The 22,339-nt window shown below is 46.8% G+C and overlaps 1 protein-coding gene across 1 annotated transcript in view; it reads left to right on the top strand.

Moving 5' to 3' along the window:
• The window catches only part of LOC141059876 (histo-blood group ABO system transferase-like), a 107,224-nt gene that overhangs the window by 19,835 nt on the left and 65,050 nt on the right, over positions 1-22,339 (top strand). Inside the window, exons 2-5 of the mRNA XM_073556049.1 lie at positions 4,097-4,172; positions 4,541-4,594; positions 4,681-4,746; positions 4,894-4,929. Of these exons, the coding sequence (XP_073412150.1) occupies positions 4,097-4,172; positions 4,541-4,594; positions 4,681-4,746; positions 4,894-4,929 (232 nt within the window). The remainder of the gene's footprint in view (positions 1-4,096; positions 4,173-4,540; positions 4,595-4,680; positions 4,747-4,893; positions 4,930-22,339) is intronic.

The following is a 22,339-nucleotide window of genomic DNA, read 5'->3' on the forward strand; positions in this document are numbered from 1 at the left end:
GGGCATGATCATGTGGGTGGTCCTAAGAAAAGAGTGCGGACTGTCCTGGGCCTCCCCTGTCTAAACTTCTATGCGACAGCAACTTGGCCCACCCCCCTAGGGGTTCGTATACTGGCTTGGTATGGAGGAGTTGGAAGAAGACGCCGCCCCCAGAAGGAGTAGCTGAAGCCAGTGGCGGGAAGGAAACCGAGACAGGAAGGAGAAGAACGCCAGAATGCCATGATGGAAGAAGAGGGAAGGAGGCCTGCGGAGCACGTGGAGGTTGAGCTGGATCTCCCCGGCGCCATGGCTGAAGGCTCGGACCTTGCTTCTAGGCTGAATCGACGGCAGCTGGAGGAGGAGATTGCCTGGCTGACCCAATGTTTGTGGCTGAGGCAGGAAGCCTTGTGGAGGCTGAACTGGTAGCACACCCGGGAGGGGCCTACACCTGCGGTAACTGCTGCTGCACCGGAGCTTCCCCAGGCAGACTCCACGGAGCCTGCAGCCGCCATCACACCACCGGCAGCTCCGGAACCCCTTCGCTGCCACCACAGGAGGAATTGTATGAGGCCCCGGGAGCCAAAGCGGAGGAAGAGAAGCTCCCGTCCGGACCGGAGGCGGCCGCGCAGGTCCCCTCAGAGACCCCTGTGGACCTGGAGCCGCCATTGGCTCCACCGCCATCCCCGGGGTCCCACCGAGCAGCGTCCACTGCCACTATGCCTGCACCGGAGCAGAGACCGCACCGCCGGGAGGCACCAGTTATATACCCCGGCCCTCCTAATGGGTTGCCCCCCGAATTCACGTTGCAGAGGCTGGCTTGCGGGAACTCAAAATAGGGCAATTGCAAGAGTCAGCTGGAAGGCACTGGACTGTCGGAAATGGGGAAGTGGAAGAGGTCCTTACTGAGAAGGGTACGGGTGGAACAGGCGCGCACGATTCGGCATCTTCGGGGATTGGAGGAGCCTAGGTCGCTTTGGGATAGTGACCTCGGGATCCCTTGGCTGCCGATTCCCCATGTGGTCGTCTATCGGCGCCAACAAGCTGCGGCATCCCTCGGTGCTAGGCCATGCACCAGAGCAGCGGAACCACTCATCGATGAGGAGCAGCTGATGGGCATTGATATGCATCATGGGTTCCCTTTACCACAGCTCCAGTGCCCTAGGCGGCAATCACGCCAGCTGCCACCACCATGCCCTTTGGCAAGTAATCAGCAACAACATGAAGACAACCAGAGTTTCACCCCTGGAAGCAGTTCCAGTCCAGAAACCCCAGGAGGGGACAATCACTAAAGTAGTTAAAATGCTCTTCACTTTAACTCTCGTTACACAGGAGGGTATTTGCACAGTTGTGCTTTGTTTCCTATTTTTTTGTACCAGTTTTCTATTTTTTTGGCTATCATGCTTTAGTTATGTTTTTCCAGTTGTATTGGCAGCCTTCACACTTGAACTGTGGAGATCATGAATGCTGAATGGTTCAGAACTGTTATTGTACATAGTTTGCACCTCTTTAGGTGCTCTCGCTTGGTTTTACATAGGACTCTCTTCGTAAAAGAAGACCTACCTCGTTATATGGACATTTCCAGACACGATGGCTGGACCAGTGTCTACTTTTGTACTTATTGATAATGCTTAATGCTATTCCTTGCACAGAAGTCAAAAAGTAATAGTGTATGATGAAAAGTTTTAATGACAGATTTTATGGAAGTATCTTGAGAAAAAGACATAGTGAATGTTTTACAGATTTTTGAATAAAGATGTTGAGGATGTGAATATAGAATCGAAAGTACAGGTGACGAACCAGGTATCCACGGTTGTCATCCTACGTCTAGAAGAGACAGTAGAAAGAGGAAAATGTGAAAGATGGCGGAAAGGAGGTCTGCTGGTAAGGGAAAGGAAAGAAAGAGAAGGACATTGAACAGAAAGCTGATCTTCCATAAGAAGGAAAGAATAGTACGGAATGTAGGAGTAAAAGGGAATAGAGGACGTGGGTTAGAGGAAGAACCCTGCCTAGAAGTTCTAAGCGCAAGGCCGGGGCTCGGTCCCCGAGGTTGTATGGACACTAATGGTTCTGCAGCAGACACTGGTGGAGTAGTGGGCTGTAAATGCACTACTCCCATCTAAGACTTGGGGGCACAACAGCAACATTGATAGAGTCGGGACTCAGGAGTAAGGAGTCCCCGAAGCAGACTACAGCTGTCTGCCGTCCAAGTAGAGTTCTTGGGGACATCTGTCAGGAGGAACTCCAGTATAACTCAGTACTAGGAGATCTTCACACTTAAAGGCGCTATAGAGGAGACGTTCAGAAAGGCACATATTGGTGGAGTGTTGGAAGGGAGCATCCTATCTTGCCTGGAGGTCGACGGAGTCCCTGACCCGGAGGACACAGCACGGAGGCAGGCACCTGTGTGTACTACAGACTGTGAGTAAAGCTTTGGAACTACAAGCCCTGGTGTCCTCCATTCATTCCTGCGCCAACACACCTGGTACCGCTACATCTGGGTACCAGCTTCTATACTGCCTGCGCCTCTCAGCTATCCCTACATCTACACTGCCCTGGGACTACAGCTCCACCTGTGGGGAGCTTCACCATCTTGACTGCAACACACCACCAGTCCCAGAGGATCTGCATGCAGCATCGGCTTAACATCTCCCTTGCCGAACATCACAGGTGGCGTCACGAACTATTCATCAAATCTATTTCATTGTTCTTTCACCCCCTTTTGCCATGGAGCCCCAGGGCCACGGACCGGGTCACAGCTTCCGTGACAACTCTCATTGAGATCAACGGGCCCGGTGCCGAGTACCCCCATAGCCCTGGTCGGGCGCTCCATATCTATCTATCCCATATCTGTCTGTCTGTGTATTTTTATTCAATGGAGTATGTAAAAGAGGAGGTTGGACAAGGTAATGACATCACAATTCTTGTTCGTTAAATAGTATATCTTTATTTAGCTTACAAAAACGCATCAAAAACATAAAAAAGTAGGTGACCTGCCAGTGACCTCAGGTGCAGATTTCACCTGCGTCAAATCCTGAGCCAATCCTGACTGTGGAAACATTCCCTAAGGCTGTGTTCACATGGTGCGGATTCTGCTGCGTTTCCGCAGCGGTTTTGGCCCTGCGGAAACGCAGCAGTTCCGCTGACAAGGTACAGTACAATGAAACCTATGGGTTTTCAATACCACTGTGCTCACGCTGTGGGTTTTTCCGCGCGGTTTTGCTGCGGTTTACAAACCGCAGCATGTCAATTGTTTGGGCGGTTTCCGCAGCGGTTTCACGCCTTTACCATAGTAGAGGTGTGAAACCGCAGGATAATCCACAGATAAACCGCAGGTCACTTGACCTGCGGTTTTACCTGCGGATCCACGCGGAAAAAAACGTAGGTGAATCTGCAGCGTGTGCACATTGCCTCTACTTCCTCTTAGGCTGAGTGTGGTTGTAAGCTGCATGTTGTGCAGGGGGAACGTGCTGAGCACAAGAGGAAAGTCATGGTCCCAATTTAGGCTAGAAGAATGGGAACATTTTTTTTACTAAATTGTAAACATCTTATCACACCACTTTTCTCAATCTGAAAAAAAATTGATAAATAAATAGATAAATTCAGTCTCATCGCTAACTGCCCAATCTTTCAAAATATACCGCATATACTGTACATTTTTTTTTTTACCTATTTGGTAAAACTCCAGAATTGCAATTTCTTTCTATTACCTACAGTATTAAAAAGTGATGAAAAATTCTCAAGTACCCCAATAAGTAAAAAAGACAGCTCACAATATAAAAATGAAGCCCACAGGACACTGCTATGCTACTCCAGTTTACGTGCTCTACCTAAGTGACTCCAGCTTAGATGCACTGCCTGTTGGAGTCAGTGGTAGTCTGAAATTCACATACTGACCCTGTAGAGGCTCAAACTTCTACTCTGTTCTCCCCCATGCTTTACATCACAGCGCAATTGTCACATAGACAGTAAGATGAGTTAAAAAAGAACCTGTTGCTATGACAGGAGACCAAACTCCATGAGAAAACACATGGGACCTCTATGGGGACTACAGCTGTGTAAACAGGTACAAGGTAACATAGTTCAAATCGTATTATCCTCACTTGTCCTTTTGTTCCAGATGAAAAAAGCCACATGAGGAAATGCTTTTGCTTCCTCATCTACTTGGGGGTGCTATTCCTGGGGTCCTTCTGTTGGTGAGTTAATTTCTGATATCTGAGCTGTAAAGTGATTTTCTTAAAGGAACAGACTATGCAAACACTATGTAGTACGTGGGTGGAGCATGATTCAAGAATTTTTTTAAAAACTAGTCCCATGTGGTGCTCCGCCCCTCCAAACCCGGCACCAGGCATAACACAGTATCTGTTTTGCCTACAGTGTTCCTTTAACTCTTTTAATTCTACTATACTATTTCTTGCTGTTATCCACCAGCTTAGGTGAGCCCGACTTTAAGACAATTTCTTGATAGTGGCCATTTTTGGCAGATCGTATTTGCCTATTGTGCAGATATTGATCTCTGTTATCAGACATGTGAGGCTGACCGCAGGTTGTTGTTGTTTTCCAGGGTCAACTTGAAAAGGAACAGGTGGCATCCTGAAATAACTATCTGCGATTCTCAGTGAGTGATTGCAAACATCTCAAAAAACATCTCATCTACTAATAATATATTGATTTTTAATTTAATGCTCCATTTTATACACAAAGGCCCAAGACCCACCCCTTTGTAAAAGCCTCCCGGCTGGACCACCTATTTGACTTTTCTCTCGAAAGGTAAAAAATATGAAACAAAGAGGAAATCTCTAACAATTCTAATATTTAAACAGTATGCAAATGTCCCCTCTATAAACAATGCCGTCTTCTAGAATTTAAGGAAAATTAATTTCTAACTTAATATATATATTTTCTATTTTTTCCCAGAATGCTTTATGAAATGCCGAATGTCTTAAAGCCTCCGTAAGTGTGTTGGGTTCTTACATACTGATCCAGATTATAGTGTATTATACTCCAGAGCTGCACTCACTATTCTGCTGGTGAAGTCACTGTGTACATACATTACATTACTTATCCTGTACTGATCCTGAGTTACATCCTGTATTATACTCCAGAGCTGCACTTACTATTCTGCTGGTGCAGTCACTGTGTACATACATTACATTACTGATCATGTACTAATCCTGAGTTACATTCTGTATTGTACTCCAGAGCTGCACTTACTATTCTGCTGGTGCAGTCACTGTGTACATACATTACATTACTGATCCTGAGTTACATCCTGTATTATACCCCAGAGCTGTGCTCACTATTCTGCTGGTGCAGTCACTGTGTACATACATTACATTACTGATCATGTACTAATCCTGAGTTACATTCTGTATTGTACTCCAGAGCTGCACTTACTATTCTGCTGGTGCAGTCACTGTGTACATACATTACATTACTGATCATGTACTAATCCTGAGTTACATTCTGTATTGTACTCCAGAGCTGCACTTACTATTCTGCTGGTGCAGTCACTGTGTACATACATTACATTACTGATCCTGAGTTACATCCTGTATTATACTCCAGAGCTGCACTCACTATTCTGCTGGTGCAGTCACTGTGTACATACATTACATTACTGATCCTGTACTGATCCTGAGTTACATCCTGTATTTTACTCCAGAGCTGCACTCACTATTCTGCCGGTACAGTCACTGTGTACATACATTACATTACTGATCCTGAGTTACATCCTGTATTATACCCCAGAGCTGTGCTCACTATTCTGCTGGTGCAGTCACTGTGTACATACATTACTGATCCTGAGTTACATCCTGTATTATACTCCACAGCTGCACTCACTATTCTGCTGGTGAAGTCATTGTGTACATACGTTACTGATCCTCAGTTACATCCTGTATTATACTCCAGAGCTGCACTCACTATTCTGCTGGTGCAGTCACTGTGTACATACATTACATTACTGATCCTGAGTTACATCCTGTATTATACTCCAGAGCTGCACTCACTATTCTGCTGGTGCAGTCACTGTGTACATACATTACATTACTGATCCTGAGTTACATCCTGTATTATATTCGAGCTGCACTCACTATTCTGCTGGTGCAGTCACTGTGTACATACATTACATTACTGATCCTGAGTTACATCCTGTATTATACTCCAGAGCTGCACTCACTATTCTGCTGGTGCAGTCACTGTGTACATACATTACAGTACTGATCCTGAGTTACATCCTGTATTATACTCCATAGCTGCACTCACGATTCTGCTGGAGCATTCACTGTGTACATAAATTACTGATCCTGAGTTATATCCTGTATTTTACTCCAGAGCTGCACTCACTATTCTGCCGGTACAGTCACTGTGTACATACATTACATTACTGATCCTGAGTTACATCCTGTATTATACTCCAGAGCTGCACTCACTATTCTGCTGGTGCAGTCACTGTGTACATACATTACATTACTGATCCTTTACTGATCCTGAGTTACATCCTGTATTATACTCCAGAGCTGCACTCACTATTCTGCTGGTGCAGTCACTGTGTACAGGGGCGACCTACTGCCCCTGCATTGAAGGGGCCCCAAGTGATAGGGGGCCCCTCCAGCCTCCTGCACTGCACATGGCTAATTATTCAATTCAAATTAGCCATGTGGAGCGCTGCAAGGAGGAGAGCAGAGGGGAGGAGAGCAGCGCTGCAGGAGGTGGAGGCTGAGGCAGCAGTGGCGGTGGGGGCCCCAGGGGAGAGGGGGCCCGTCCACCACCGCAAGCAGGGGCGCAACTATAATTTGAGTTGAGCCAGCTGCTCAAGCGGCAGGCAGCAGGGGGCAGCATTATGCACTCCTCTACCCGCAGCACTTACAATTTAGACTCTGCACGCTGGTGCTGCGGTTGTGCAAGAGGCTTGTAGTAATTGATGAAGTCACAGGAGGGAAGGAAGGAGTCAGGGCCCCCTGATCATGTGACCCCTGACTCCTCCCCTCCTGTGACCTCATCACAGGTCCTGTGCACAGCCCTAGCCCTTGTTTTATGCAGGACTCTGCTGTGCTGGTTGTCATGGTGCTGGATGAGAGGAAGAAAGTTTGTGTGGGGTCAGGGGAGTTTACAGAGTGGATGTAGTAGAGCTGTGTGTGTGTACGAGGTGTACGGAGCGGAGCTGTGTGTGCGCGAGGTGTAAGGAGTGGAGCTGGGTGTGTACGAGGTGTACGGATCGGAGCTGTGTGTGTGGTGTACGGAGCAGATCCATGTGTGTACAAAGTGTACGGAGCAGAGCCGTGTGTGTGAGGTGTACGGAGCGTAGCTGTGTGTGTGTGTATGAGGTGAGTGGAGCTGTATGTGAACAAGGTATACAGAGCAGACCTGTGTGTATGTGTGAGGTGTGCGGAGCTGAGCCGCGCGTGTGTACGAGGTGTGCAGCGCTGAGCCACGCGTGTACGAGGCATACAAAGCGGAACCATATGTGTACAAGGTGTATGGTGGGGAGAATTCATACCTCCCAGCGGGACAGTCCCGATTTTGAGAGAGAGTCTGCCTCATTGCCCCGGCTGGGAGCTTAATTTTCCCGCGGACACAGGAGTACATGGCGGAGCCCCGAGGAGTACTTTAAAATTCGCACGTGACGTTTCACCGGAAGTGACGTGCGAGAAGCTGACCGGAAATGAGGTAATTTCGGGAGGAGATTGTGACGGAACCATGGAGGCACTTCAGGGAATGCTTCAGGTCCATCATCGTGTCCTCATCCAACACTGCGGTCAGTGTCCTTTGACAGATTGTGTTCTTGATGCTATAGACTATGGTGAAGACTCTTACTATATGTGTGTGTATGTGTATGTATATATATATATATATATATATATATATATATATATATATATATATATATATATATATATATGTGTGTGGAAGCTGATAAGTTAAAACCAGGGATCATTATACTACAGGCCTAAAACCCCACTCTGCCTCCATACAGCAGGATTACAGCCAATATTTGCAGACTGGTGAGTGATAACACTGCATCTTTGCATTGTAATTCAATTCATTCTATACTGTTTATAAATATACTACCTGATAGAGCCTGGCATTGCCCAGGCATAGTAACTAACTGTGGTTAGTTTTAACAAATTATGATTATCCCCTATCCCATAGTACCTTGCACCGCAGAAATAATCGTTTTTAAACTTGGTCAGACATACCTGATATTTGTCAGGGGGGCAGGTGTTTCCCCATTTGAGAGAGACGCCTCACATCCATCACTCATGTATTCCTACATTGTGTCTCCGCCTCCAAATCTTTATTTTCAAATCCTGGCACCTGCGCTGTACTATGTAATCTTGTTTACTGTCGCCCGTCCTCTGTCATGACATCGTCGGCAAGAGATCCGGCCCCGCAGTCGCTTATGATTTATTCACACTGCGGGGCTGGGAATCTCGGGCGCAGATAACTACTGCAAATGCCCAAGATTCCTGCCCCGCAGTGTGAATAAACCATAAGCGACTGCGGGGCTGGATCTCTGAAGGTGAAGGTGTGCCCGTACAGGTAGGGCTGCAAACATTGCAGTGCCCAGACCATGGCCAGGCACTCCTTCTCGATGGTGGAGTATGCCACTTCCCTCGGCAGAAGTCTCTGGCTCAGATACAGCACGGGGAGCTCTTGATTCCCCAAGTCGACCTGGCTGAGCACATGACCAAGGCCAAACTCGCTGGCGTTGGTCTGTACCAGGAATGGGCGGCTGCTGTCGACTGCTTTCAACACTGGAGAGTTGCAAAGGGCTGTTTTCAAAGCTCGGAAGGCTGCCTCACAGCCATCTGTCCAGTTGACTGTTTCAGGTAGATTCGCTTGGTGAGGTCCGTCAAGGGCTTTGCGAGGGCACTATAGTCCGGTGCGAACTGCCTATAGTACCCTGCAGTGCCCAAGAAGGACATCACCCGTTTCTTGGTCCTGTGGGGTGGGCCAGGACATGATTGAGCGCACATTCTCCGGCTCTAGACTCATGGAACCTTCACCTACCTGATGTCCCAGGTAGTGGACCATGCTCATGCCCATTTGGCACTTTCCCAGCTTGATGGTCAGACCTGCCTGGTGAATACGCTTGAGCACCTCCTGTAGGTGCAGAAGGTGTTCCTCCCAGGTGGAACTGAAGACAGCAATGTCGTCCAGGTGCGCCTCGGCGTACTTCTCTAGTCCCCAAAGCAGGTGGTTGACAATTCGCTGGAAAGTGGCAGGGGCATTTTTCATGCTGAAGGGCATGTGTTATGATTGAGTCACCGAGGAGGAAAAAACAAAAATGCAAGCTCAGCCCAGAAAATCAGAGAGGTTGGAAACTAGCGGATTGCAGACCCCTAATCCTATCACACAACTAGCAGTAGCAGTGGAGTGTTCCTACGGTGATCCTAGACACCTCGTCACAGCCGGAGATCTAAATAAGCCTAAAGAGAGAAAAGGGAAAAACTGACTGCCCCAGAGCAGACCCCAAAGCAATAGGCAGCCCCCAACATATAATGACGGTGAAGCAAGATGAAAACCCTAACACAGATAGAAAGATAGGATGAGCAAACGATGGGGCCCAAGCTAACTAAAAAGGACAGGACAGAAAAGCTGCTGTCTGCAATCCGAGAAAACCCTGCTAAAAATATTACCAACACAACTGATAAGCAAAAAGGACCCTGAAGTCACTAGACTTCAAACCCTATATCAGCACTCAGAATATTCTGAAAGCAGAGCAAAAGAGAACACTGATCAAGGAATAAGAATCCGGCACACCCCCAGCCGGGGATGGCTGAACTCCAAAACAAGGTAAACAAAACCAAAACTAATAAGTTTTTGCTCTGCTATTGAACTTATCTTTGGGAAGCAGGAATCAGACTGGTCTCCAAGAATCCAGCAGAGAAATCACCAGCCACTCAGAAGGGCGTTGGCTGCCTTATATCCAGTCTGAAGTTCCTGTTACCCAGTCACAATCCACCTGATCAGGTGTTTGGTTTCTTTCATCCAAATCAGCCTCACTACCTTCCTTCACCAGAAGAGGGAGATCCTCAGACACAAAAGGTGAATGAACAGATGAGCTCACAACAGTATCTCCCCCTTGATGAGGGGTCACCGAACCCTCCTCCAAGCCACCAGGCCGATCAGGATGAGCCCGATGAAAAGCACACACCAATCTTTCGGCATGAATATCAGAGGCAGAGACCCAGGAATTATCCTCCTGACCATAACCCTTCCACTTAGACGGGAATCCAGTATCTTCTCTACCTCATATTCCATCTTACCTTCAACCAACACAGGGTCAGGAGGTGCCGCCATAGGAACCACTGGTTCAACAAACCTCTTCAACAAGGACTTATGAAACACATTATGAATCTTAAATGTGACAGGAAGAGCCAACCGAAAAGAGACCGGATTAATAATCTCCAAAATCTTGTAAGGTCCAATAAATCTAGGTTTAAACTTTGGAGAAGCCACCTTCATAGAGATATTCTTTGATGACAACCAGACCATATCACCCACCTTAAACCGGGGACCAATGGTCCTATGCCGGTTAGAAAACCGCTGGGCCTTTTCCTGGGAAAGAGACAACTTATCCACCACTTGGTCCCAAATCTGCTGCATTCTTTCCACCACAGTGTCAACCCCTGGACAGGCAGAAGACTCCACCTGCCCTGAAGAAAATCGAGGATGAAACCCAAAGTTACAGAAAAAGGGTGACATCAAAGTGGCAGAACTAGCTCTATTATTTAAAGCAAATTCGGCCAAGGGTAAAAATGATACCCAATCATCCTGATCAGCAGATATAAAACATCTCAAATAAGCCTCCAAAGTCTGGTTTGTTCTCTCCATCTGCCCATTGGTCTGAGGGTGAAATGCAGTGGAGAAGGACAACTGAATTCCCAACTTGGAACAAAAGGTCCTCCAGAATCTAGAGACAAACTGAACTCCTCTGTCCGATACAATGTTCTCAGGAATCCCGTGTGTTGTGAGTTCAATCTCCCCTTCACCTTTTGATGTCTGATGAACTCCCTCTGCTGGTGAAGAGAGGTAGTGAAATTGATTGGGATGGGAAGAACCTGTCATCTGAACAGGCGGAGTGTGATTGGACATCTGGAATTTCTGAGCGGATATAAGGCAGCCGACGCCCTGCAGGGCTGCTGGTGATCCTTTCTGCTCTGAGCTCTTGCATCCAGTTTAGTTCCTGTCTACTAAAAGCTAAGTTTTTGCCCTGCTATTATTCCATGAGATTTTGTCTGGTTTCCTTAGTGTTTGTATTCAGCCAGTCCTGGTTGGGACTGGCTGAATTCCATTTTTGTCTCTGATCAGTTGATCTCTTTGCTCTATTTTCAGAATATACCTGAGTGCTGATATAGCGATTTTGAAGTCTAGCGACATCAGGGCCTTTTTCCCTATCAGACGATTGGGACATTTTTGGTAGGGTTTTTTGCGGATTGCAGCCAGCATCTTTTCTGTCCTGTCCTATCTAGTTAGTTGGGCCCCATCGTTTGCTCAGCCTGTCTTTCTGTCTGTTTGTGTTTTCATCTGTATTTCACCGACAATACATGTTGGGGGCTGTCTGTTGCTTTGGGGTCTGCTCTGGGGCAGTTTAGATTTCCCCTTTCCTTCTTTAGGCTTATGTAGTTCTCCGGCTGTGACGAGGGGTCTAGGGCACCATAGGAACCCCCCATGGCTACTGTTAGTTGTGGTGTATAGGATCAGGGGTCTGCAATCCGATAGCTACCAACCTCTCCGGTTTTCTGGACTTAGCTTGTATTTTTGTTTTCTCCTCCTCCGGTGACTCATTCATGACACCCGTGCAAGCGAACCGCCTGTTGCAAAAACAAGGGCACCAACTCTGAGGAAGATGGCAACTTAAGGAGTGGTACAAGATGGACCATCTTAGAGAATCTATCACAAATCACCCAGATAACAGTCATCCTCTGAGAGACAGTCAGTTCAGAAATAAAATCCATTGAAATATGGGTCCATGGCCTCCTGGGCACCGGCAAGGGCATCAACAACCCACTAGAATGAGAACAAGGCTTAGATCGGGAGCAAGTCCCACAGGACTGCACAAAATTTCTGACATCACGAGACAAAGCAGGCCACCAAAAAGACCAACTCACCAAATCTCTAGTACCAAAAATACCTGGATGACCAGCCAACACGGAGCAATGAACCTCAGACATCACTTTCCTCCTCCACTGGTCAGGAACATACAACCTACCACTGGGACAACGCTCAGGCTTATCCTCCTGAAACTTCTCCAGAGCATGTCTCAAATCGGGCGAGATGGCAGAAAGAACCACCCCACCCCAAGATGGTAGCAGGCTTGGTCACAATAGGAGAATCAGCCAAAAAACTCCTAGAGTGGGCATCAGCCTTAAAGTTCTTAGTGCCCGGAAGAAAGGAGACCACAAAATCAAAACGCGTGAAAAACAAGGCCCACCTGGCCTGTCTCAGATTCAAGCGTTTAGCCGACTCAAGGTAGATCAAATTCTTGTGGTCAGTGAGGACCACAACTTGATGTCTAGCTCCCTCCAACCAATGTCTCCACTCCTCAAATTTCCACTTCATGGCCAACAGTTCTCGATTCCCCACATCATAGTTGCGTTCCGAAGGAGAGATCTTTCGGGAAAAGAAGGCACAGGGGTTCATTTTAGATGTTACAGGATCCTTTTGGGGCAAAACAGCTCCTGCACCAGTCTCTGAAGCATCCACCTCCACCTGAAATGGAAGTGAGACATCGGGTTGTCGCAAAACCGGAGAAGAAGTGAACCTCCACTTCAGCTCCTGAAAAGAAGAAACAGCCTCTGGAGACCAATTCAGCAAATCAGCGCCCTTCTTAGTCAAATCAGTCAATGGTTTGGCAATAACAGAAAAATTGGCTATTAAACTTACGATAAAAATTAGCAAACCCCAAAAACTTCTGGAGAGCCTTCAAAGAAGTGGGCTGAACCCAATCATAAATGGCCTGTACCTTGGCCGGGTCCACTTCAATAGTTGACGGAGACAAGATAAATCCCAAAAATGAAATCCTCTGTACACCAAAAAGACATTTCGATCCCTTAACATACAGGGAATTTTCCCTCAAAATCTGGAACACAGTCCGAACATGTTCCACATGAGAGTCCCAATCCCTGGAAAAGATCAAAATATCATCCAAATAGATGATCAGAAACTTATCCACAAAGTCCCGGAAAATATCATTCATGAAGCACTGGAAGACAGAAGGGGCGTTAGTGAGCCCAAAAGGCATCACCAGGTACTCAAAATGTCCCTCCGGAGTATTAAACGCTGTCTTCCATTCATCCCCATGCTTAATGCGAATAAGATTATACGCCCCCCTGAGGTCAAGCTTGGTAAACCAGCAAGCACCTTCCACTCTAGAAAATAGGTCAGAAATCAGGGGTAACGGATACGGATATTTAACAGTAATTTTGTTAAGGGAGCAATAGTCAATACAGGGCCTTAATGAACTATCCTTCTGATGTGGATTTATTTTTGATTTGGGTAGATTTACCCCTGTGCGTACTGTCAAAGGAAAAGAGGAAGCTACACTTAGTTAGCAACAACTCATTCCAGCAGAACTCTGGAAACTTTATTCATATATGGTCTTTTATCAGTTCGTATAAAGGAGTGGTTACTCATTAACATAAAGGCTTTACTTCTTAGCTAATTGGTCAGTTTAAATGCATGAACATATATGGGTGTCCGACTTGGGGTTATTTAGACACCACGTGCTTTACTGTCCGGAGTCTTGCACTTGTCAGCAAGTCTCCAATATCGGCCGGACCACCTGGCCTAAGTTCCTCATTCCCTATGTCTGCTAGATATTTCTCATGTCACAAGACAATGAGATGACTGGGTAGCAGGTTATTTCCACCAACTAGTTATAAGGTTCAAACTATGAATATGTATCTGTGTGCATATAAGAATATATGAGTTCATAAGTATATAGCAGTATATGGAGTATATAGCCTATAGCAGGCAAGTGAGATCTATATGAAATACGTATACATATATATATATATATTTCCATAACAATCCCCCCTTAGATATCACTTGCCCTAAAATCCTGCTCCTGGCCCAAAGCGCTGCAACTCTTTTATGCTGCCAGTGGACTGACATATGCCTAGTGCATACATCCTCCTCTGTACAGACTTTCGCAAATGGGCGGTCAGGAGATCTGTCCCTAAAGGGGGTGTGGTGCAATGTAATCAAAGTCTCTTAGTTAGCAGTCTATGCAGTCAGTGCATGTGTATTCTCCGTCAGGTAGGTAATTTATTCAGTCAGGGAGGTCATCCACAGCATCATTCCAGTTCAGGTGTATCTTCTGGTATGAAGGCCTTTTCCTGCAATGCAATGCGTGGATCCAGGTGGGGTTTCCCTCCAGGTCGGTGGCGTCAGCACTTGGAGAAGGGCCATCGGATCTGGGATCGAGTTCTTCTCTTTACAGACTTTTTTCACCAACACTCAGCAGTCTCCTGACTTCAGGACGTGCATACCAGGCACAGAATCTGGACCTGGCAATGAAGGAGAAAACTCGAGAATGGACATTAGCAAGATTCTTGATAAATTCAATTACACATGCAGACAAAGTATCATATTGCATAGTCAACTGCTAAGTAAAGAATACCCCTAAACTTAGGACTGTGCTGGAGAAGAAGCTTCCCCATGAGAGGGCGGTGGAGGACAATCTGCTGAAATGTTCTCCATCAAATACGTCCTTTTTGGTAAAGGTGGGCACCATTCTTCTGCCTCAGAATTCATATCCACGTCAGAGTCTTCATCCTGGAAGTGATTCAGCTTGTTGGCTGATGGAGGAGGAGGCAGCACTTCTGTCCAATTCAGAGATGGCATCTTCAACGGTTTTCCCATTGACTTCTATTTGCCAGGTTTTCTCATCGTCAATCGTCATGTAGTAGCAGTCGGCTCTACGACCTCTCTCATTTTCCATATTGTCTTCCTCTGGCTGCTTCTTTGGCTGTCACGTCTGCTGTTGATGCCCCGTGTCTCTACTGTGTTCAGTTTTCCGTGTGCCTTGACCTTCAGCACTGCCACCACTTTTAGTAGTTGAAGAGCGTCCAGCAGGTCTCTGATGGCTCCATGGTGCTTCACGGTCGATCCGCTTGCTGTGATGAAGTTTCTTGCAGCCCGGATGGGTCCGAAGTCGGGTGCCATGTCATGCGAGTACCTGGAAGTTTTTGTTCTTCGCAATCTGGCAGGTCTTTTCGTCAGCTCTATCAGCTCCGTTTCTTGTGCTCTTGGGCTGACAACCTTCTGGACCATAGAATGTCTTGATGGCTGGTCGCTGCACATCCCGTGTGGAACCTTCCTTCATCATTTTCAAAACTGCAGCCATCTACGGTATCTTGCAGATTTTTCATCTGAGGGTCCGTATCCGCATCCCCCCTTGGGAGTGGGAGTAGAGACAGGTAACGGCTGAGAGCACTGAAGAGTGGTGGAGAGCAGCCTTGTCAGGAGGGCGTGTGCTGCGGGTATTGTTTTCATGCAGGAGGGCCCCCCCTTGCAACTGGATCCAGGCCGGCTAAGAGGTAGTCTAAAGGCCTCTGGTTTTCCTCCGTGGGTCTGTTTTAAGCCTGGCCAGTAGCATGACCTTCTCCATCTTGGTCCTTCTTTTTCCGTTTTGGTCAGGACGGGATGGCTTCTCGTAGTCAGGGAGGCCTAGAGTTGGCGCAGAGACTATGAAGTCTTTCAGTTTCCTGTACGAGATGAAGGTTTCAATGCGTTGATACAATTGTACAGAGGCTGTATTAAGTCTGGAGCACCAGGGATCCAAGTTCTGCAGTATGAGACTAGACTAAGGAAGACCTGCATCTTCGGAGTTGTTGAGGGAGCCATCTTCTCCTCTGCGGTCCTCCGGTCATCTGTCAAGTGTTTCGTCCAGTGGGCGATATGGTGTCTCCAGGAACTTGCTTTTGACACCACTGGACTCTGTTTTGCAGAACTTACTTTGCTGCACCGTCAGGCAGAGTAGAGGAGGCATGGAAAACGCTGTGCGGGTAGCGGTGTCGATGACTTCTGCATGCTCCGCAATCCAGTTGATGGAGATGGAGGACAATGCTCTGGCGAGCTGTGAAAGGCTGTTCCGGGCCCTCTTGGGCCTCACTGTCCATTTGTTCCGCACCCCCCTTGTGCGTTTTCAGGAACTGGTCATCCAGGTGAGGGGGAACATTGAGGGGAGCTTCGGGCAGATCCATTGCCGTGAGCACCGTTGCTGTGGCTGGCACGTTTGTGAGCAGAGTGTGCAGATCTGGCACAACTGGGGTTTCAAACATGGTTGCTTCGCTCACAGTCCTCAGGTTATGCACCATTCAATCTGGTCTGGTTCTCCTTTCACAGTCTTCATCTTGATCGAGAGAAGCTGGGACCGCATGATGATTCCCGTGGGTGAGGCGGCTCAATCCGGCCTTGCTCTTCACAGTGCCGTGAGTGACTCCCAACTTCTGGCGCAGGGCCGGTAGGAAAAACAAACCGTTTGCTGGGGTCCTTTTTTGTCAGAGGTGACGTTCAGCTGAGCTTTCTTGCTCTCACAGGGGGTCTTTTTGCTGGGGTGTCTTCTTGACCAGCCAGCAGCAGTTCCTTTCACCCAGCTTGATCTCAGGTCAGCATCTTGTTAACCAATTTGAAGAGCTGAGTGGCTGTCTTCTGGTCCAGGGCCTGGATTAACTTCAGGGAGCACATTCAGAATCTTGTCCAAGATGATCCTCTGGCGCTGTAGCCAGAAGCAGTGCAGCCATTTCACGAAGCGGGTATGGTCCCTCTGGGTTGAGAGTTTTCCTGGCCCATGCCAAAGTTCTTAGGCCATTTCTTGAACCGCAGTTCCACTTAGACCTCCAGTTGGTCAGAGTCAGTTTAGCTCTGGGTGATGAGCAGTGGATGCTGGGCCTTCTGAGCGCCCGGGGTTCCAGACTTGAGTGACACCCGCACTGGCGTGACTTGAATTCTCTCTTGGACCATAGGCTTCCGGGTGCTATGTCCAGCACCTCCTTGGGTAGGCTTGCACCGGTTATTCGAGTGAGGCTCTTGTAGGGCCACCAGCATGGGCATGATTGATTCTTCTTGGGTCTGGGGTGGAGAAGAGGTCAAGGTCACATCTTCATGGGAAACTTTGGTCACCTTCAGTTCCTGCAGTAGGTCTGCGCTCATCAGGTGGGGCGGGCAGGTCTCCACCATAAACTGGAACAGGATGGAGTATCCTGGCTGTGTCCACATGCTCAGGGGCTTGCGAGCTGGGGAACGTCTGTCTCGACCTTTAATCCCCATACAAGACACAGATTGTTCTGATAGACTGGTGGGGTCGGGGATTTTCACTTCTGACTGCACCAGTGTCCACAAGGAAAGATATGACAGCCCCCAGTGATTTGAGGTATTGGGTCCGCTGATGGGGTTTCACATGTCAGGGGCGTGACGTCTGGCGGACTTGGTTTGCCTCTGTCTTATGGACAGGGTTCTTCATTGTCTTCTGTGTTTCTTTCTTGGCCTACTCCTCTGCGTGATGACCTGGGTTGCTGGGGTGCTGTGCACCGGTTCCAGAAATGGCCAAGATTGCCACAGTTGAAACACCTGACAGGTCTTCTGTCTCTGCAGGGTGGTTGCTCCTCCACATCAGTGGCCATCACGGGAGGGCCTGTCCTCCGTACTCCTGGGAGGGACTCAATTCTTCTGGCTACTGTAAGCAGGACATCTACTGCTATTGTCCTGTACTCAGGCCTGGCCACTATCAGTAGTTCCTTGATTGGTTCTCTTAGTCCATGCACAAAGGCCTGTGCCAACATTTGTCCGTGTACCTGATTATGAATAGTGAAGCCTAAAATTTGGAATACTTGCCTCACTCTGCCATGAAACTCGTCTACAGACTCTGTCTCGGCTTGGCTCATGTTATGCAGGCTGAATGCTTGTCTGGCGCTGGCCCACTCTCTAAGCTGTTCAATTAGCTTTGATCCTGATTCCCAGGAATGCACATCTAATTCTGATGGAAGCTTGAAGTGTTCCTTCATGATTGGCCAGAATGTTTCACCTGCTTCAATTTCCATTATGGACCAGAGATCACTCCAGGTTGCAGCATATGTCTGCTGGCTCTGCTGCATTCTTCGGTAAAATGGCATGGGGTCCATAATTGGGTCTGGCAGATTTCTTAGAATACTGAACACCTGACTAGGGGTGAAGGGCACATAGTGTAAGAGTTCTGGCTCTATCTGCCCCTGCCTACTATGCAGCATAATCTCCTCTTCATGTTCATCAGAGGAGGAACTGTGCCACTGTGTGATTTGTCTTTCTGTGTGTGTACTCCCCCCCCCCCCCCCCCCCCCCCCCCCTGAGACTGGAGCTCCGTGTGGCACATAGGATCTTCAGTCTCAGCAAGTGCAGTGTCTGATGGCCCACACCTCCCTTCTGCTATCTGTTGTATCGGGAGGGCACCTGTGTTGTCATGTGTGGGGAGTGATTCACTTTCTTCTCCCGGTGTTATAACTGTCTCTTTAGATGGAGTGCCCTGTGGAACTAGGGACACTTCATTGTCTAGATCTGGCACTGGGCCAGCGGGTGACGATGAACTGAGAGGTGGGAGAGGAAAAGAAAGGGAGGGAAGGGTGGAGGAGAGATTTATAATAGGAGGAGAAGTGAGAGATAGTGGAGGAGACAAAAAGGGAGGAGATGGTGAAGACAAGGAGGAGAAGGAGGGAAAAGGAGGGGGATGAGAGGTGGGCGTTGGTGTTGAAGATGGAGAGGGAGGAAGAGAAGGGATAGGAAGAGAGATAGATGAGAGAGGGGAGGAGATTGTGAGAATAGCAGAGATAGAGGGAGGAGAGAGAGATGGGAGGAGGGAAGAGAGAGGAGATGGGGGGGCGGACTGCCTTCCCCCCCCCCCCCCGCCATCACGGAAGGCATTCTTAGACCTGTGGTCCTTCTCAGACGGCACAGATTAGTATGCTGCTGAAAACACTTTTCCTACATGTAGAAAAAAACAATCCTTTATTTTTCACACTATCTGCTATCACCTTCTGTGCTGTAAAAATCCTCTGTCACTTTAAGAAATGCAGACGGCAATTACTAGCTACTTCCCTTTTTCCTTTCAGTACATCATACCATGCTGCAGCATACGGGGCTGCCCGTAGAAAATGACATGCTTAACTTTCTGAATAACAGCTACTATGTCTGTTCCAAAAACTTCAAAAAAGTGATTAAAACTTTAAACACTTTGCAACCCCTTTTAACCTGCTTAACCTCTTCACGACCGCCCACAGTAGATAAACATTGGCGCTTGCTGGGCTTTGTGCAGCGCCGACGTTTATCTACTGTCGGCGGTTTTTGGCCCCCCGGGACCCCCACATACCTTACAACGCGGGGATCCCGGTGCGCAATGCATGCTGGGACCCCCGACGTCATCGAGACCTGATTGGTTCAGGTCCCGATGACGTCAGCGTCACAGCAGCCAATGGGAGCGATCGCTGGGAAAGCTGCTTGTTTCCCGGCGATCTCCCTCATTGTAACGCGGCTTCTCCCTCTGATCTAACACTGACAGCTGATCAGAGGTGAAGCAGCGTTATTGTGTGACTAGATCGCTGCCTGGCACAGCTGATCGCTGCCTGGCACAGCTGTGCCAGGCAGCGATCTTGTCACACAGTAACGCTGCTTCACCTCTGATCATCTGTCATTGTGAGATCAGAGGAGAAGTCGCGTTATTATGTGCCAGGCAGCGATCTTGTCACATAGTAACGCTGCTTCTCCTCTGATCTCACACTGACAGATGATCAGAGGTGAAGTGGCGTTACTATGAGTCAGATCGCAGGGCAGCGATCTTGTGACAAAAATTTAAAAAAAAAGTAAAAAAAAAAAAATGCTAGGGCTGGGATTAAGGTTATGGGTGTGTTGGTGTTAGGTTTGTGGTTAGGGTTATGGTTAGGGCTGAGATTAGGGTTAGGGGTGTGTTGGGGTTAGGGTTGGAATTAGAATTGGGGGTTTCCACTGTTTAGGTACATCAGGGGCTCTGTAAATGCAATATGACGCCCGCAGACCATGCCATCAAAGTCTGCATTTCAGAACGTCACTACTTCCCTTCCGAGCCCCACCGTGTGCCCAAACAGTAGTTTTCTCCAACATATGGCATACCAGCATACTCAGGACAAATTGGACAACAACTCTTAGGGTCCAATTTCTCCTGTTACCCTTGTGAAAATAAAAATTGGGGGCTAAAAGATCATTTTTGTGGAAAAAAAATGTTTTTTTTATTTTCACGCCTCTACATTATAAACTTTACTGAAACACTTGGGGGTTCAAAGTGCTCACCACACATCTAGATAAGTCCCTTGGGGGGGTCTAGTTTCCAAAATGGGGTCACTTGTGTGGGGTTTCCACTGTTTAGGTACATCAGGGGCTCTGCAAACGCGACATGACACCCACAGACCATTCCATCAAAGTCTGCATTTCAGAACGTCACTACTTCCCTTCCGAGCCCCACCGTGTGCCCAAACAGTAGTTTTCTCCAACATATGGCATACCAGCATACTCAGGACAAATTGGACAACTCCTCTTAGGGTCCAATTTCTCCTGTTACCCTTGTGAAAATAAAAATTGGGGGCTAAAAGATCATTTTTGTGGAAAAAAAATGATTTTTTTTATTTTCACGGCTCTACATTATAAACTTTAGTGAAACACTTGGGGGTTCAAAGTGCTCACCACACATCTATATAAGTCCCTTGGGGGATCTAATTTCCAAAATGGGGTCACTTGTGGGGGGTTTCCACTGTTTAGGTACATCAGGGGCTCTCCAAATGCGACATGGCATCCGATCTCAATTCCAGCCAATTCTGCATTGAAAAAGTCAAACGGCACTCCTTCCGTTCTGAGCTCTGCCGTGTGCTCAAACAGTGGTTTAGCCCCACATACGGGGTATTGTCGTATTCGGGAGAAATTGCACAAAAAATTTAGTGGTTCATTTTCTCTTTTTACACTTGTGAAAATAAAAAAAAATGGTTTTGAAGTAAAATGTTTGTGAAAAAAAGTTAAATGTTTGTTTTTTCCTTCCATATTCCATTCATTCATGTGAAGCACCTGAAGGGTTAATAAACTTCTTGAATGTGGTTTTGAGTACATTGAGAGGTGCAGTTTTTAGAATGGTGTCAATTTTGGGTATTTTCTGTCATATTGACCCCCCAAACTCACTTCAAATGTGAGGTGGTCCCTAAAAAAAATGGTGTTGCAAATTTTGTTGTAAAAATGAGAAATCGCTGGTCAACTTTTAACCCTTATAACTTCCTAAAAAAAAAAAATTGTTTCCAAAATTGTGCAGATGTAAAGTAGACATGTGGGAAATGTTATTTATTAACTATTTTGTGTGATATCACTCTCTGATTTAAGGGCATAAAAATTAAAAGTTTGAAAATTGCAAAATTTTCTAAATTTTTGCCAAATTTTGATTTTTTTAACAAATAAGTGCAGATCATATCTAAAAAATTTTACCACCATCATGAAGTACAATATGTCATGAGAAAACAATGTCAGAATCAGTAGGATCCGTTGAAGCGTTCTAGAGTTATGACCTCATAAAGTGACACTGGTCAGAATTGAAAAAATTGGCCCGGTCACGAAGGCAAAAACAGGCTCGGGTGCGAAGGGGTTAAAAGGGAACAAAACAAGAATTTTTAGTGAATAACCCAATGCAGGTAAAAATTCTCTTTTTAACAAAACTGAAAGAAAGAAGTGAAAACTAAACCTAAAAAACTGATAAAATGTCACAAAAAGTGGAAGAAAACTAAAGAGATAAAAAGGGAAAAATGATTTTTCTTTCTTTTTTTTCCTTAAAAAGATTTTTAACCCCTTCACCCCCAAGGGTGGTTTGCACGTTCATGACCGGGCCAATTTTTACAATTCTGACCACTGTACCTTTATGAGGTCATAACTCTGGATCGCTTCCATGGATCCCAGTGTTTCTGACATTGTTTTCTCGTGACATATTGTACTTCATGTTAGTGGTAAAATTTCATTCAAATAACTTGCGTTTATTTGTGAGAAAAACGGAAATTTGGCGAAAATTTTCAAAATTTCGCAATTTTCCAACTTTGAATTTTTATGCCCTTAAATCACAGAGATATGGCACCCAAAAAACTTGATAACTAACATTTCCCACATGTTTACTTTACATCAGCACAATTTTGGAACCAAAATTTTTTTTTTGTTAGGAAGTTATAAGGGTTAAAAGTTGACCAGCGATTTCTCATTTTTACAACACCATTTTATTTTTACGGACCACATCACATTTGAAGCCACTTTGAGGGGTCTATATGATAGAAAATACCCAAAAGTGACACCATTCTAAAAACTGCACCCCTTAAGGTGCTCAAAACCA

This window comes from Dendrobates tinctorius, unplaced genomic scaffold (assembly GCF_039654945.1).
Source record: "Dendrobates tinctorius isolate UK_male_01 unplaced genomic scaffold, ASM3965494v1 ptg000231l, whole genome shotgun sequence".
NCBI lineage: Eukaryota > Metazoa > Chordata > Amphibia > Anura > Dendrobatidae > Dendrobates > Dendrobates tinctorius.